Below are 16008 nucleotides of genomic sequence, written 5' to 3'. Positions count from 1 at the left end.
AGAGATTGTGCAGAGTTGTACTTCCATCAGGCAACAGGTGAGATTGTGGTGGCACCTCATACTTGGTAACACTTGGTGGCGTTAGCCTTTTCCACTTTAGTCATTTGGTGTTTGTGTATTGTGGGGCATCTCCTGATGGTTTGATTTTATATTTCAGTGATTAATAATGAAGTTAGGAAGCTTCCCTGGTGGCTCAGTGGTAAAGAATCCTTTTGCCAATGCCAGAGACATATGTTCAATCCCTGGTCAAGGAAGATCCCACATGCGGTGGAGCAACTAAGCCTGCGTGCCACAACTACTGAGCCTGTGCTCTAGAGCCTGGGAGCCACAGCTGTTGACCCATGTGCTGCAGCACTGAAGCCTGAGCACCTTAGAGCCTGTGCTCCTCAAGAAGAGAAGCCACCGCAATGCGAAGCCTGTGCACCACAGCTAGAGAATAGCCCCGGCTCGCCACAACTAAAGGAAAGCCCATGAAGCAACAAAGAACCAGCACAGGCATGAATTTAAAAAAATAATGAGGTTGGCTACCTTTAAAATACTTATTAGCATTTTTATTTCTAATTTTGAAAGTGCTTGTTGTACAAAAGTACACTTTTGTTCATTTTTCCACTTGTCTGTTTTATTCTAATTGATTTATAGAACTATTTAAATGTTCTAGATACCAATCTCTATAATGTAGTACATTATATGTATTACAAATATTTTCTCTGTCATGATGGTGTGTCCTTTCACTCTTGTTACAATCTTGTATGCTAAGTAAATATTTTAAATTTTAATGAATTGAATTCATTAATACTTTCCTTTCATCTTAATTCTTCACCTGTGTCTGGTGTATGAAGTCCATTCTTCCCTTTGCTCAGGAAGGTATATTTCAGCATTTTCTTCTAAAACTTTTATAATTTTGCTTTTCACAATTAGTACTTGAGTTACTGTAGAATTGATTTTTGTGTATGTTGTGAAGTGAGAGTGGAGGTTCTATTTTTAGTTTGTTTTTTTGCTTCAAAACACGTAACTAATAATTTGAACGGTTCCTATATAGACACCTTTGAATTGTAATAATATGAAACTGTCACATGTGAGTAAAATGCACTTTTGTTTCTTTCCTTAGAGAATTTATATCTTTGATTTATTTTTTTATCCTACTGCACTAGATGTGACATCATGTGCAATGTGGGATAGTTGTGGTGAGAGCTGGTATTTTGTCTTGTTGCTCATTTATGAGAAGGAATCAAATGTATAATTATTATTATATACTACATATTTTATAGAAATGTAACATATTACATATGTTGTAATTTTAAAAAGAACTCATTTTTCAGATTAGGAAATTTTGTTTCTATGTCTATTTTAACAGCACACTTTAATTAACATGTTGAGTTATACAAAATTATTTTCCTTGCGTCTATTGAGATGGCATTGTTGCCTCATATGACTTTTGTTCTTTTATAAAAGAGTGACTTTGATTGTTTTTTTTAATATAAATTTATTTATTTTAATTGGAGGTTAATTACTTTACAATATTGTATTGGTTTTGTCATACATCAACATGAATCCGCCACGTGTATACACGTGTTCCCCATCCTGAACACCCCTTCCTCTTCCCTCCCCATACCAACCCTCTGTGTCGTCCCAGTGCACCAGCCCCAAGCATCCAGTATCATGCATCTAACCTGGACTGGAGATTCGTTTCTTATATGATATTATACATGTTTCAATGCCATTCTCCCAACATGGACATGGAAGCAACCTAGACGTCCGTCAGCAGAGGAATGGATAAGAAAGCTGTGGTACATATACACAATGGAGTATTACTCAGCCATTAAAAAGAATTCATTTGAATCAGTTCTAATGAGGTGGATGAAACTGGAGCCTATTATACAGAATGAAGTAAGCCAGAAAGAAAAACACCAATACAATATACTAATGCATATTTATGGAATTTAGAAAGATGGTAACAATAAACCTGTATGCGAGACAGCAAAAGAGACACAGATGTATAGAACAGGCTTTTGGACTCTGTGGGAGAGGGAGAGGGTGGGATGATTTGGGAGAATGGCATTGATAGATGTTTTAATGTTAAATCAACTATGTATTCCTGGGAAAACTCCTTGATAATGATAACCTCACAGTTTCTCTGCATTTTTAAATTATTTGCTTACTAATAATTTGCTTTGAATTGGTATATTTACTTCATGAATGAGATCAGCCTGTTATTGTACTTTTTTGCAGTGTTCTCATTAACTCATGGGGTCGCACAGAGTCGGACACGACTGAAGCAACTTAGCAGCAGCAGCAGCAGCAGCAGCATTAACTTTAGGTATCAGGAAATCTCCAAAAGGGGATTATTCCCTTATTTTCTGTTATCTGAAAGGATTTAGCAAATCAGGCATTATTTTTTCCTTGAATTGTCTATAAAACTATTCCAAGCACCTGGGCCTGAATTCTTCTTTCAGGAAAAGTTTTTGGCTATTGATTCAATTTCCCTAATGCCTATAGGTCTAAAATAATGCTGTAGGTCTAACTTATATTTAGGTTTTCTATTTCTTACTAGATTTGTTTCAATGAGTTATACATTTTACAGAAATTTGTCTATTTAATCTAAACTTAAAATGTGTTCTATAACATTGTTCATAATATCTTCATTTTAACATCAGAGGTAATGCCATTCTGTGTTAGAGAGAACCACTTTAACAATATGATTTCACTCTAAACTACTATATGTCTGATATTAAAAATACTTTATTCTACAAGAAAATGAAAAAGTTGAATATTTGCATGTATTCTGTAAAGGAAAATATTTTAAATTAAAACTCTAGTAAAAGGAGCTACAATTAAGATGTCTTGAGGAGATTAAAAAAAAACTTGCTTGTAGTAAATAAGTCTCATAGTCGAGAGATAAAGAATTAACTAAGAACATTACCAAGAAGAAGTCAAAGATATAATATCTTTAACACAAACAGGTCCAGAAAAGCCAATTAAAAATTCTAAGAAAGTAATAGGCAGATGACACAAATAAATGATAAAAGAATTTTAAAAATTGGTTAAGAAGCTCAAGAAAAAATAGTTCCCTCATCAATAATCACATAAATTGAAACAAAATCAATGATATACCACTTTGGCTATCATATTAGTTACATTTATGAGAAAATGTGAACAATAAAATATGGAGAGGATAGAGAAAAATGATGTATATTGTCACCTTGCTGATTTAACTTATATGCAGAGTATATCATGTGAAATGCCGGGCTGGATGAAACAAAAGCTGGAATCAAGATTGCTGGGAGAAATCTCAATAACCTCAGATATGCAGATGACACCACCCTTATGGCAGAAAGTGAAGAGAAACTAAAGAGCATCTTGATGAAAGTGAAAGAGGAGAGTGAAAAAGTTGGCTTAAAGCTCAACATTCAGAAAACGAAGATCATGGCATCTGGTCCCATCACTTCATGGCAAATAGATGGGGAAACAATGGAAACAGTGAGAAACTTTTTTTTCTTGGTTTCCAAAATCACTGCAGATGGTGACTGCAGCCATGAAATTAAAAGATGCTTTCCCCTTAGAAGAAAAGCTATGACTAACCTAGAAAGCATATTAAAAAGCTGAAACATTACTTTGCCAACAAAGGTCCATCTAGTCAAAGCTATGGTTTTTCCAGTAATCGTGTATGGATGTGAGAGTTGGACCATAAAGAAAGCTGAGCACTGAGGAACTGATGCCTTTGAACTGTGATGTTGGAGAATACTCTTGAAAGTCACTTGGACAGCAAGGAGATCCAACCAGTCCATCCTAAAGGAAATCAGCCCTGAATATTCATTGGAAGGACTGATGTTGAAGCTGAAACTCCAATACTTTGTCCACCTGATGCGAAGAAACTGACCCATTAGAAAAGACCCTGATGCTGGGAAAGATTGAAGGTAGGAGAAGAAGGGGACAACAGAGGATGAGATGGTTGGATGGCATCACCGACTCAATGAATATGAGTTTCAGCGAACTCAGAGAGATAAACGATGGACAGAGAAGCCTGGTGTGCTGTAGTCCATGGGGCCACAAAGAGCAGGACATGACTTAGTGACTGAACAACAGTAACAATAATGTGGAAACAACTTGTGTTGTAAAGTTAAGCAAAAAGTTATATAATTGTATGTCTAATATTTTCTCATCAAAATAAAAGACAAAAGGATAGTGAATGTTTCTTTTTCTATTTTTGTGTCTTACAAATTTGCTGTAATATTTTTTTCTGATGTACAGAAAAGCAAAATAAGTCAGAGTTTCGGAGGTAAATCATGAATCTGTCCAATAACTCATAGTTACTCACTGTCACAGACTTAGTTCTAATCCCAAGTATTTGATTTTGGACCAGTCACCATCTACGTGTTCCAGATTTCCTCTCCTAGAATTAGTCTTCCTCACTTATTCCCAGAAAAGAGTATGTCTTCTGGTTCAGTTTTCTCACTGTGTGGTTGAATCCCTTTGTTTTCCAATATGGGCTTGGTAGTGGTCTCTGAAGCTCAGGCACTTGACCCTTCCAGATATTGTCAGCATTTTTTGTAGCTGAATGCACAGGTTAGCTATAGACTGAATTGGTACTTGGGCTTCCTCCAAGAACCTGTATTTTGCCTGATACCATCTTTTGATGATTCCCACTCTCTGGTTTGAATCTGCTTGGTCACCTATATCCAGTAATCAAGTCACCTTGCAGGGATTTCTGGTCACTCCTCTTCCAGGCTTTATCTCTGTCCTTGGCCAGTTGATTGTATTCCAGTCCTGCAGGTCAGGCATTCTCCATCTTTAAAACGTGCTTGTGATGCTGAGCGTCAGCCTAATTGAATCTGAGTTTTTCAAAATGACAACAAAGACATCCACAAAGAAGGCATGTCACAGAATCTGAGCTCCTAATCTGGTTCAGGACATTTTACAGAGTAGAGCATTTTCCCCAGCTGAAGAATCTGCACAAAGCTCCCTTCATGTTGCTGTTCCTCAGGCTGTAGATAAAAGGGTTCAGCATGGGGGAGACCATTGTGTTTACCGCAGATGTTGACATCCCAGTGTCTGCTGAGTAGGAGGAGGAGGGCTGGAAATACACCAGAAAGAGTGTCCCATAGAAGAGAGTGACCACTGTCAGGTGAGAGCCACAGGTAGAGAAGACTTTGTGCTTCCCCCCAGCAGAGGGGATCCTGAGGATGGTGTGGATGATGTGGGCATAAGAGACCAGGACACAGGTGAGAGGGACCACCCCTGAGAGAGCTGCTTCTGCAAACATCATGAGCTGAAAGATGTGAGTGTCTGAGCAGGCAAGTTTGAGGAGTGGGAGAAGGTCACAGAAGAAGTGTGGGATGGCATGGGAGGCACAGAAGGAGAACTGAGACATGAGGAGACAGAGGGAGAAGGCCAGGAGGTGGGAGCTGAGCCAGGATGCGGCGACCAGCAGCAGGCAGCGCTGGGGCCCCATGATGGTGGTGTAGTGGAGAGGAAGGCAGATGGCCACGTAGCGGTCATAGGCCATCACAGCCAGCAGGAAGTCATCCAGCAGGGCCAATTCCATGAAGAAGAACATCTGCACGAGGCACCCAGTGTGGGAGATGGTGCAGTGCTGTGTGTGGATGTTGAGAAGCACCTTGGGGACGATGGTGCAGGAGAAGCAGGTGTCAGTGAAGGACAGGTTGGCCAGGAAGAAGTACATGGGGGTGTGGAGGCGGGGGTCAGAGCTGATGGCCAGGATGATGAGCAGGTTCCCCAGCACGGTGACCAGGTACACGGCCAGGAAGAGCCCGAACAGGAGAGGCTGCTGCTCTGGGTGCTGAGAGAAGCCCAGGAGCAGGAAGTCAGAGATGCTGGTTTCATTTGTAATGCTTATTTAAAGGAGAAAAATGCAAGGAAAATATTGCTTCAAAAAACTTATATCATTCAACGCCTTTGTCTATTTTCTGAGTTTTTTTCAAAGGTCACAGAGATGTATAGGTTTCTGTTGCTGGTGGGCATGTAAACATGTCCAGATGTGAGAACTAAGCACAGTGATTGGGAGACTTCTTGGGAGATTCTGCATTTTAGTTGTATTCTGGGTTGTCCTGTAGACTTTCTGGTTGAGGGTTGAACTGGAGATTAGCTGGGAAGAAAATTCCCAAGTCTTAGTCCATGTCTATTTTTTCAAATAGGAAAGCTATCAGTTTCACAGGCTTGTGAAATTTGAGAAAGATATTATGAAAGTGAAAGTGAAGTCACTCAGTCGTGTCCGACGCTTTGTAACCCTGTGGACTGTAGCCCACCAGGCTCCTCTGTCCATGGGATTTTCCAGGCAAGAATACTGGAGTGGGTTGCCATTTCCTTCTCCAGGGGATGTTCCCGACCCAGGGATCGAACCTAGGTCTCTGGCATTGGAGGCAGATGCTTTAACCTCTGAGCCACTAGAAAATTCTTAAGGATAGTCCTCTCTCTTGCTCTCTCTGTCTCCTGTATGTGTGTTTTGTTGAGGAATAGAGAAGGGATACTAATTATATAGAAAGATCATAACTGTCCCTCAGATATTCTTCATATGATGGGAATATCCTTTTTCTTTTGAAGATTCATCAAATAAGCTAATGTGGATGAAATTACTTTATAAGCTCAAAGGTATTTGACAAACAAGAGTTATCATCATCAACACTGTCAACATCTTCAGTCCTTGGGAATGTTGGCTTTGATGTCCTATAGACTGGATGGACTTCTTTTCTGGCTGTGTAATCCTTTGCAAACTGCACATCCTATTTTCTTTTTGCTTCAGTTTCCTCATCTGTAAATTATGTGCATACTTTGTATACTTACTGTAGCTCATCAATGAGATGACATGTTCAAAGCAGTAGCACAGAATAGGTCTTCAATAAACTGTGATAATAGTTACGAATATTGTAGAATCAGTAGTAGATAACATGGAGCCTGGTGTCCTGATACACCAGAAAATATTAGAGGACATGCCTCCCCACTGTAAACCCTCACTGAATCTTATATTTTTGGAAATTATTTACTATCTGTGAGTTTCATTTTCTTCATCTATAAGATATGGACATTAACCTACCATACAGGACAGTTGAGAATATCAAAACCCTAGGATCACTTAAAGGTTTTCTCAGGACCTGTGATATAAAATTTAATGAGAGTTTCTGCATTTGGATGGTGTGGGAAGATGAGCACACAAACAGGCAGTGGCAGCCAGGCCACTGTCATGCTCTTTGATGTGGTTATCCCTTCTGGGTCTGGCAAACCTTTATTTTCCGCCGTCCCCCCTGTGAGCTGTAATCTTGAACAAGGTTTCTCAGTCTTTCTGGCCTCAATCTCTGTATCTGCGCAAGGAGGATAATTAATACTGTGGTCAGGACTGAATTAGATAAGGATTGCCCCAGGCTAGAACAATGGTTCATATCAAATGATCCTCAAATACAGCTTCCTCTGATATTGTTTTTTCTTGATGGAGTTAACAAAAGGAGGATGCTTTCTGGGGCAACCAACTAGTCCTCTATGTTTGTCCAGGACTTTCCTGCTTTCAAAATGAAACATCCCACTTCCAGGAAACTCCTTCAGTCCTGGGCAAATTGAACTTGGTTGTGGTTTGTGAGAAGTTCGGCTTTGAAACCTGTAAAGTTTCATATATGGAATTGTGCATGCTACTGTCAACAGTGTTATCATCACCTTGGGTGGCAATGGTCTGACCTAGGAGTACCGTAACAAAGCATCCACTGTGACATGGGCAGACCCAGGTTTGAGTCCCAGCTGTGCCATCTTGGTGAAAAACATTTAACTTATAAGAACCCCAGTTGTGAAATGAACCTAAATAAGCCTACTTCACATCATTCCAGGACTGAAGTTAAGAAGATGGACTAAGGCTTCCTGACCTATCAGTGGGTGTGGGGATTGTTACTGTCTTTGGGTGGTGGCATAGAATGATTCTGAAAGTCACTCAGGGTAAAGTGAGCTGTGAGTGGATTGTCCAGGCATCATGTAGGGGTCCTGAGCACTGTTATTACAGCTACAATGTCTTGGCCTCTGCCAGGGGCTTGGGGACCACTAATCTACTGACTTCAGGCTAGACTCTCTAGAGGGTCATGAATATTAAGTCCTCCTCATGATGGATAAGAGAGCCAGATTGTATTTGAGTGAAAGTTGCTCAGTTGGGTCCAACTCTTTGCAACCCTATGGACTAAATCCTGGCAGCTCCTCTGTCCATGGAATTCTCCAGGCCAGAATACTGGAGTGGGTAGCTGTTCTCTTCTCCAGGGGATCTTCCCAACCCAGGTATTGAACCCAGGTCTCTCACATTGCAGGCAGATATTTTATTGTCTGAGCCACCAGGGAAGTATTTGGCTAAGAGTAAGGAAGGGGGGCAATAAGGAATAGGGGAGGAGGTGTGTGTGTGTGTGTGTGTGTGTGTGTGTGTTGACCAATGTCTCCCACCTCTACCACTCAGGTCTTACCTGGAAATTCTGACCATCCTCAGATCTCGTCACCATCACCAGGTGTTGGGTCTGCTTTACTTGTTTGGTTTGCCTACCTGTCTTCTCCTAAAGAGGACTGGCTAGGATCTCAGTTTTCTTCATTCCCTGTAACAGCAGCACAGACTAAAGACCCAGGGCTGGAGCAGTCTGTCCTCAGGCACAGGGGCTAGGCAGAGCTGTGGGCTTTTCATATGGAGTATCTCCTGGGACTCACTCCCTGATCTCTTAGTTAGAGACAAGATGGGGCAAAAGTCCAGCCTCTCAGCTGTCCCCTTGCGGCCCTGGAGTCCTGAGTCTTGGCAGTGTCAGACTGACCAGGCCTGGGGATACTGATGGCACTCTACCTGATGCCCTTACCCTGGACACAGAAGGGAGAGGACTGCATTGCCCCAAACCCTAACCTACTGTGGAGTTCACATGCTCTAACCCAAATCCTTATAAAGAACACCTATCATGTCCCAGAAAATAAACAATAACAAATGAAACTGAAGAGATTTGATGAAGTGTGGGCCACACAATCATTGTCTTCAAATTTCTACAGTTCAATACATAGAACAGGTTGTTCCCTGTGACTCCAAAGGGTAGAGATAAAGCTCATTTGTAAAAATCTACTAAGTAATAGAGACACTTCTGTATACAGGATTTTCTTTATATTTTTAAAATTGTGAAATACATCATATATGAAAAAGAGTTTATAAACTATATAGGAATAGTTTTCTTACAGTTTTGCTATGCTAGAGTAGAAAATGGCAACCTGCTCTAGTGTCCTTGACTGGAAAATTCCATGGACAGAGGAGCTTGGTGGGCTACAGTCCACGGGATGGCAAAGAGTCAGACAGAACTGAACGTACACACACACACACACACACACACACACACACACACACAGCAGCAACTCTGCGCATATGCATAAATTGTGTATTGTTTCCCTTTTTTTGTCTTTCGCATGACTGGAATCATTTTGCTTCTTTCACTTCTTTCTTTCTGAACTGTTTATATTAGTACTTTCTCATTTATATTAGTGCTTGTAGCTACAGTTCATTCTTTTTTTTTAAATTGAAGTAAAGTTGATTTATAATGTTGTGTTAATTTCTGCTGTACAGCACAGTGATTCAGTTGAATTTTAGAACTGCAGCTAAGAGAGTGCGGACTCTTATTATATTGTGTGATTGTACTATATTATCCATTTTGATCTTTTTTTCTTTTTTTGGCAGAGCTATGTGACAAGTGGAATCTTAGTTACCAGACCAGGGATCAAACATGTGCCTCCTGCAGTGGAAGCATGGAGTCTTAACCACTGGACACCAGGGAAGTCCCTCCACTCCAATCTTAATGGACATTGGAGTTTGTTGCCAGGTTTTTGGCATTGCTCCCCAAAAGGTTCTTCATCTCAAATAGAACTCCTCTTTTTAATCATTAAAAAATGAGGAAAAAAATGACATTTTTCTGTTGTTCACTTTTTCTTAAAAAACTTTTCTGCAGGGAAATTGGAAAAACTTTCAGACTATCATCCTCTAAAGAGAACCACTCCACAAAAACAATCATTTATCATTCCTTTGTTCTACTATTGATATTTTAGTGACAGCCCAACCTTTATTATCTCAGCAGAAAAGGCTAGAGAACTGGAATTTTCCTCCTTGTTTCTTTCGTATTAAGTTGTTAGATTGTTTCATAGGTGAGACAGGAAAAGCACAATAAATGAGGTCAGAACATCAATTTATTCCATTTGGAATGTCTGCACTCATGAATTCTTGTACAATCTCCTGGTGTGCCTGTTCAACTTTCCGTAGGGTATCTACTTGTAGATACAAGCAGAATTGTTTGCAAGGTATTGGTTAATGCCTTAGTTTGGGTCTTCTGAGAAGCAGATGCCAAGGTGGGATTTGGTGTGTGAAATATTTGTTGAGAAGGTGGCAGGGGAAATCAGAGAGAGCTTTCAAGCCTTGAGACCTGTGGAAGAAAAGAGAGGATAAAAAAGGATGGGATAGGAAGAGTCTCAGACTGCAGCAAAGCGCCAAGACGGTTTTGACTAGGCCAGTGCAGGGTTGAGTGGTGGGGAGGGTGTCCTAGAATCAAAATTATCCACCAGAAGAGCCCTGTAATTCTTGGAGATAAGCCTGCCTTCGTACCCCTGGCATGCTTAATCATCGGCTAGGAGAAGCCTGTATAAGCATGGCTTATGCTGTTTACTGAGAAAAGGAAGAAGCACAACCCAAAAGTTGAGAATTATGCTTATTGGGCAGAAATGTGTATGTGTGTGCTCAGTCGCTCAGCTGTGTCCTATTCTTTGCGACCCTGTGGACTGTAACCCACCAGGCTCCTCTGTCTGTGGAATTTTCTGGACAAAATACTGGAGTGGGTTGCCATTTTCTTCTCCAGGAGATTTTCCTGACCTAGGGGTTGAACCCACATCTCTTGCATCTCCTGTATTGGCAGATGGATTCTTCACCACTAGCTAGGGTACTGAGAACTTAAGCCTGGGAGGCATCCTCTTAGGTAGCTCTGAGGGACTGTTTCAAAGAGATAAGAGAAGATCTGTGAGTTGGCCTGTGTAACTAACATTTAAAACACCTGACTCAGGAAGTTTCTCCTTGCTTTCCATCAGGACACGTATTGCCCAGTCCTGGTCATGTATGTGTCACACAAGAGCTTGAGACTATGAAAGAAAAAGAAGGAAACCGTGAGTGTAGTAGAGTGGGTCATCAATACTCATGCCTTACTTGTTTTTACCAAAAGTATAATAATCTTGTATTGCCGGTGTCTCCTTTCCCTTACTGAGCTGTGCTTAATTTTGAAGACAGCAGCTACCATTGATTTATCCTTGCAATATTTTCATATTTTGCCATTTTGCAACTGAATATAATTCCTAGCACAGAGCAGGTGTTTCATAAATTCTTTTTTTAAAGTATTTATTTATTTATATTTGGCTGCACAAGGTCTTAGTTATGGCATGTGGGATCTAGTTCTCTGACCAGGGATCGAACATGGGTCCCCTGCTTTGGGAGTTGAGTCTTGGCCACTGGACCACCAGGGAAGCCCCTGTTTCATAAGTTCGTATTGAATGAATGAATGCTGAGGTGTACCTCTAGAAGTTATGCTAATCGGTCTTCCTCATCAGTTTTTTCATAGCCTGTTTCATGTCCTTGTTCCTAAGGCTATAGATAAAAGGGTTCAGCATGGGGATAACTACTGTATAGATGACAGTGATCACACGGTCCTTCGTCACTGAGTAGGTGGATGAGGGGCGGATGTACACAGATATTACAGTTCCATAGAATAGTGCCACAACTGTGAGGTGGGACCCACAGGTGGAGAAGACCTTGTACCTGCCTCTCCTGGAAGGGACTCTCAGAACAGCATGGGTGATATAGACATAAGAGACAGTAATGAAAATGAAGGGACTCATGATCACCAAGGAGCCCTCTGTGAAGGCCAAGAGCTCATTGACAGAGGTGTCAGAGCAGGAGAGTGTCAGCAGAGGCTGGACGTCACAGAAGAAGTGGTGGATGGTGTTGGGCCCACAGAAGGACAGGCGGGCCATAACGATGGTGTGGGTGAGGGAGTGGAGGTGGGACACCAGCCAGGATGCTGCCACGAGCTGGAAGCAGCGTCTGGGGTTCATGGTGGTGGTGTAACGTAGTGGGTGGCAGATGGCCACGTAGCGGTCCAAGGCCATGACACCCAGGAGGAAGCTGTCAGTGGTCCCAAAGGCCACAAAGAAATACATCTGGGCCAGACACTGGGCGAAGAGGATGGCCTTTCTCTGAGTCAGCATGTTCACTAATATTTGTGGCACGATGACAGTTGTAAAGCAGATATCCACCAGGGACAAGTTGGAGAGGAAGAAGTACATGGCGGTGTGGAGGTGGGCATCCCCCTGGATGGCTGCCATGATGACCGAGTTGCCTCCCATATTGACCAGGTACATGGCCAGGAAGCTGGCAAAGAGCCACACCTGCTGTTTGGGGTCACTGGTCAGTCCCAGAAGGAGGAATTCAGTGATGTGGCTCTGGTTTTCCCTCATCATTGATCTCCTGCAAATAAAAAATATAAAAGAATATTAGGTGTGTGTTGTGTGGCTTGGGGTCTTCAGTCTGGTAGAGGAAATGTTGCATAATTTATCCCACCTTGTGCACCCCATGAAGGGAGTCGTTCATGTAGACCACCATATATGATATAACTTTATATGGTTGGTCTTGACACACCTTGATTTCAATTCCAACTTTGTGTCTGACTTGTCTTGAATAGGATGCTTCAATTCCTGTTCCTTGTCCAAAAGATAAAACTTGTAATATCCATCTTCTTTGGGTAAATGGTAAAGGTCTAAAAAAAGTGTTCAGAAAGGATCAGTTTGCTTGATTTCCAAAGCTGTTTCTAAGATATCATTTTGCTATGTCTGCCCTCAGTTATTAACCAGTATGCTAATCTTCAGCTGCTTCCTGGCCAGATGATTCTGGTGATGGACACCCAGTTTCATCAGCGTGGGGATCTGTCGAGGGTGAATGGCAAATTGGAGAAATGTTTCTGGCAGAGGGAGCCTATTTAACCAACATTGAATTTGGTGATTTAGGCAGGTGGATGGACATCAAAGAAGAAGTAGAGGAACTAAGAGGCAAGTGCTCTTACAGGCAAGAAGCATCCGAAGGGTGGTAGTGTGGGCCACGGAAATGTGAGGAGATGCGGCATTCTGGCAAAAAACAGTGACTGATTAGGAAGGTGCTGAGCCTCAGGAATAGGTTGTTTCTGTCCCTCGAAAACAAGAACACGGGACGCTGAGCCAAGGCTCCAGTCTGGCAGGAATCGATGCCCTGGTTGTCTATCTACCAGGTTGGAACTCAGTTAAAAGGGAGCAAGACCAGAACTGATTGGGACATAGAGTTTGAAGCAGCCAGCAGCCATCCGGATCGATACTGGGACCACTGAGTTAGAGAGCATGCACTCCCTGTGTCCACCCTTCCTAGGGACAGGATTATCTTCAGAGAAAATAGCAGAATGGAAAGCCTACAAGTGGTGCTCAAATACTCCCAGAAAAAGGGAGGGTAGAGTTAGAGATGCAGATTTTGAATTAGAGGAAGTCCACATCCTGTTGGCTTCCCAGGTGGTGCTAGTGGTAAGGAACCTGCCTGTCAATGCAGGAGATGTAAGAGGCGTTGGTTTGATCTTTGGATTGGGAAAATCCCCTGGAGTAGGGTGTGGCAACCCACTCCAGTATTCTTGCCTGGAGAATCCCCATAGCCAGAGGAGCCTGACCTGCTACAGTCCGTGGGGCCACCAAGAGTCGGACACGACTGAGGTAATTTAGTGTGCATGCATGGCACGTCTTGTGTGCCTTGTGTCCTCAGAATCTTTCTGATCCTTTTGAAGGGTCAAAAGCAAACAGAAGTACTAATGATACGTTTAAAAAAATTTATTTATTTTAATTTCACCAGTCCAGGTTCGATGCATGATACTGGATGCTTGGGGCTGGTGCACTGAGACGACCCAGAGGGATGGTACGGGGAGGGAGGAGGGAGGGGGGTTCAGGATGGGGAACACGTGTACACCTGTGGCGGATTCATGTTGATGTATGGCAAAACCAATACGATACTGTAAAGTAATGATACATTTTTGATGCTTAGTGATCTTGAATAAAAGTCACTGCCCTGCTTAGGAGAACTCAGACTTTTAATTTCTCCTTTAATACCCTAACATGTAGGTGCATACAGTAGCATTGTTTTCTGAAGCATTTCATTTCTCTCTGAGATGCTTAGTGCTTGGTTCAAATTGAAAGGGACCACTAGGACATGGATACCACCTGGAGAGTTTTATGATGAAAGCACTACCAAGGCAGGGTTCACTCACTACCAAGTCTGTTTCACTCCCCATTGTTTTAAGTGACTTGCATAGGACTTGGCTAATCGTAGCTGCATAATGAATCCTGACAGGTTGAACCAGATACATCACCTCTGATCACCCCTTGCAAGATTGAGGGTTTTACACTAGCAACTTGGAGACTAGTCTCCAGGGATCAGGAGAGTCGATGGGAAAATTTGGTAATTTGGGAATTGGTTCTGGTTTAGATGTCTAGGCTGGTGGGTCAGAGGTTAAAGCATCTGCCTGGAATACGGGGGACCTGGGTTCCATCCCGGGGTTGGGAAGATCCCCTGGAGAAGGAAATGGCAACCCACTCTAGTACTCTTGCCTGGAGAATCCCATGGAGGGAGGAGCCTGGTAGGCTACAGTCCATGGGGTCGCAAAGAGTCGGACATGAATGAGTGACTTCACTTCACTTCTGGTTCAGATACTTTTTGCTTCCCCTGGGAATATTTATATGTTTCCATCTATCTTCTCACCTGAAAAATGGGAAAAATAAAATATCATTTCTAGAAGTTTATTATTCAGTTCAAATAAGATGGCATATTTGATAGTGGTGAGGTTGTACAACATTATGAATGTACTGAATACCACTAAATTGCACACTTAAAAATGGTTAAAATGGCCATTTTATGCTACATATATCTTACCATAATAAAAAGGAATATATTGTTTTAAAAAAAAGATGGTGTATTTGAAAAGTGTTTGAGATCTACACTCAAGTCCCATGGGCAGAGGAGCCCAGTGGACTATAATCCATGGGGTTGCAAAGAGTCAGACATGACTGAGTGAAATCTACAAGGTTCTATGTAAATATTGTTTATACTACTATCAATATTTCTTTTTAGTATTCTGTACCAAAGTGGGTACAGCTAAAAAATAGTGGATGCCGTCTAGAGGGAGCCAGGCAGAAGGTAAGGGGGCTAGTGTGTTTAGGGGGAGGAGATTGAAGTGGTCATTGGAAGGCAGGTAAGTGCTAAGGAGGTGAGGAAAGAACAACAGAGTGCATACCTAGGACTAATTGGTCTTTCCAGGGAAACAAGGTATTAATTCATTGAAAAAAATAGAAATGGTAATCAAAACCATTTTCCTCTCAAAAAACCTCAGCCCCAAATGGTTTTAAGGTGAATTATACCAAAGTTTCAAGAACATTTCATGATACAGTAATCCTGCTCCTACATGGATATCCCAGAGAAATTTCCATCCAGGCAGATAAAAGCTTATGGATGAAGATATTCTTGTACACTCATTAACGGTCATGGGGAGCTCGTGGCAATCTGGGTGTCCATCACTGGGATGGCAAATGTGACGGAAGAGTACTGAGGGGTACAATGCACCTGTTTATTTAATTTTATTTATTGGCCAGGCCATGGGGCATGTGGGATCTTAGTTCCCCCATCAGGGGTTGAACCTGTGTCTCCTGCATTGAAAGGTGAAGTCTTAACCACTGTATCACTAAGGAAGTCCCCAGTGCAGCTGTTGAGAAGCAACTGATGAGAAGTATTGATAGCAACACTGGTATATTTTGAAAACATAATCTGAGTGAAAAAGTAAGACAATAAATGAGATCTATGACACAAAATGGTTTATATACATTAAAAATGCAACGCTGTGATAGTCATTTCATAATGTATATCAAAATATCACATGATATAGCTTAAAATATTTAAAAATGCAACAAATCAGAAAGTCT

General features: G+C 41.7%; 2 protein-coding genes across 2 annotated transcripts; both read right to left on the bottom strand.

Moving 5' to 3' along the window:
- On the bottom strand, positions 4913–8477 carry LOC102183427 (putative olfactory receptor 1F2). The gene is made up of 2 exons (XM_018054735.1): positions 8442–8477; positions 4913–5797 (listed from the first exon to the last, which is right to left on the bottom strand). The coding sequence occupies exons 1-2, from the start codon at positions 8475–8477 to the stop codon at positions 4913–4915; spliced, it is 921 nt and encodes a 306-aa protein (XP_017910224.1).
- LOC102183152 (olfactory receptor 1L6-like) lies at positions 11560–12486 on the bottom strand. The gene has a single exon (XM_005687225.2). The coding sequence runs from the start codon at positions 12484–12486 to the stop codon at positions 11560–11562; it is 927 nt and encodes a 308-aa protein (XP_005687282.1).

Source organism: Capra hircus, chromosome 11, assembly GCF_001704415.2.
Source record: "Capra hircus breed San Clemente chromosome 11, ASM170441v1, whole genome shotgun sequence".
Classification (NCBI taxonomy): domain Eukaryota; kingdom Metazoa; phylum Chordata; class Mammalia; order Artiodactyla; family Bovidae; genus Capra; species Capra hircus.
This window is presented reverse-complemented; position numbering and strand designations above follow the sequence as displayed.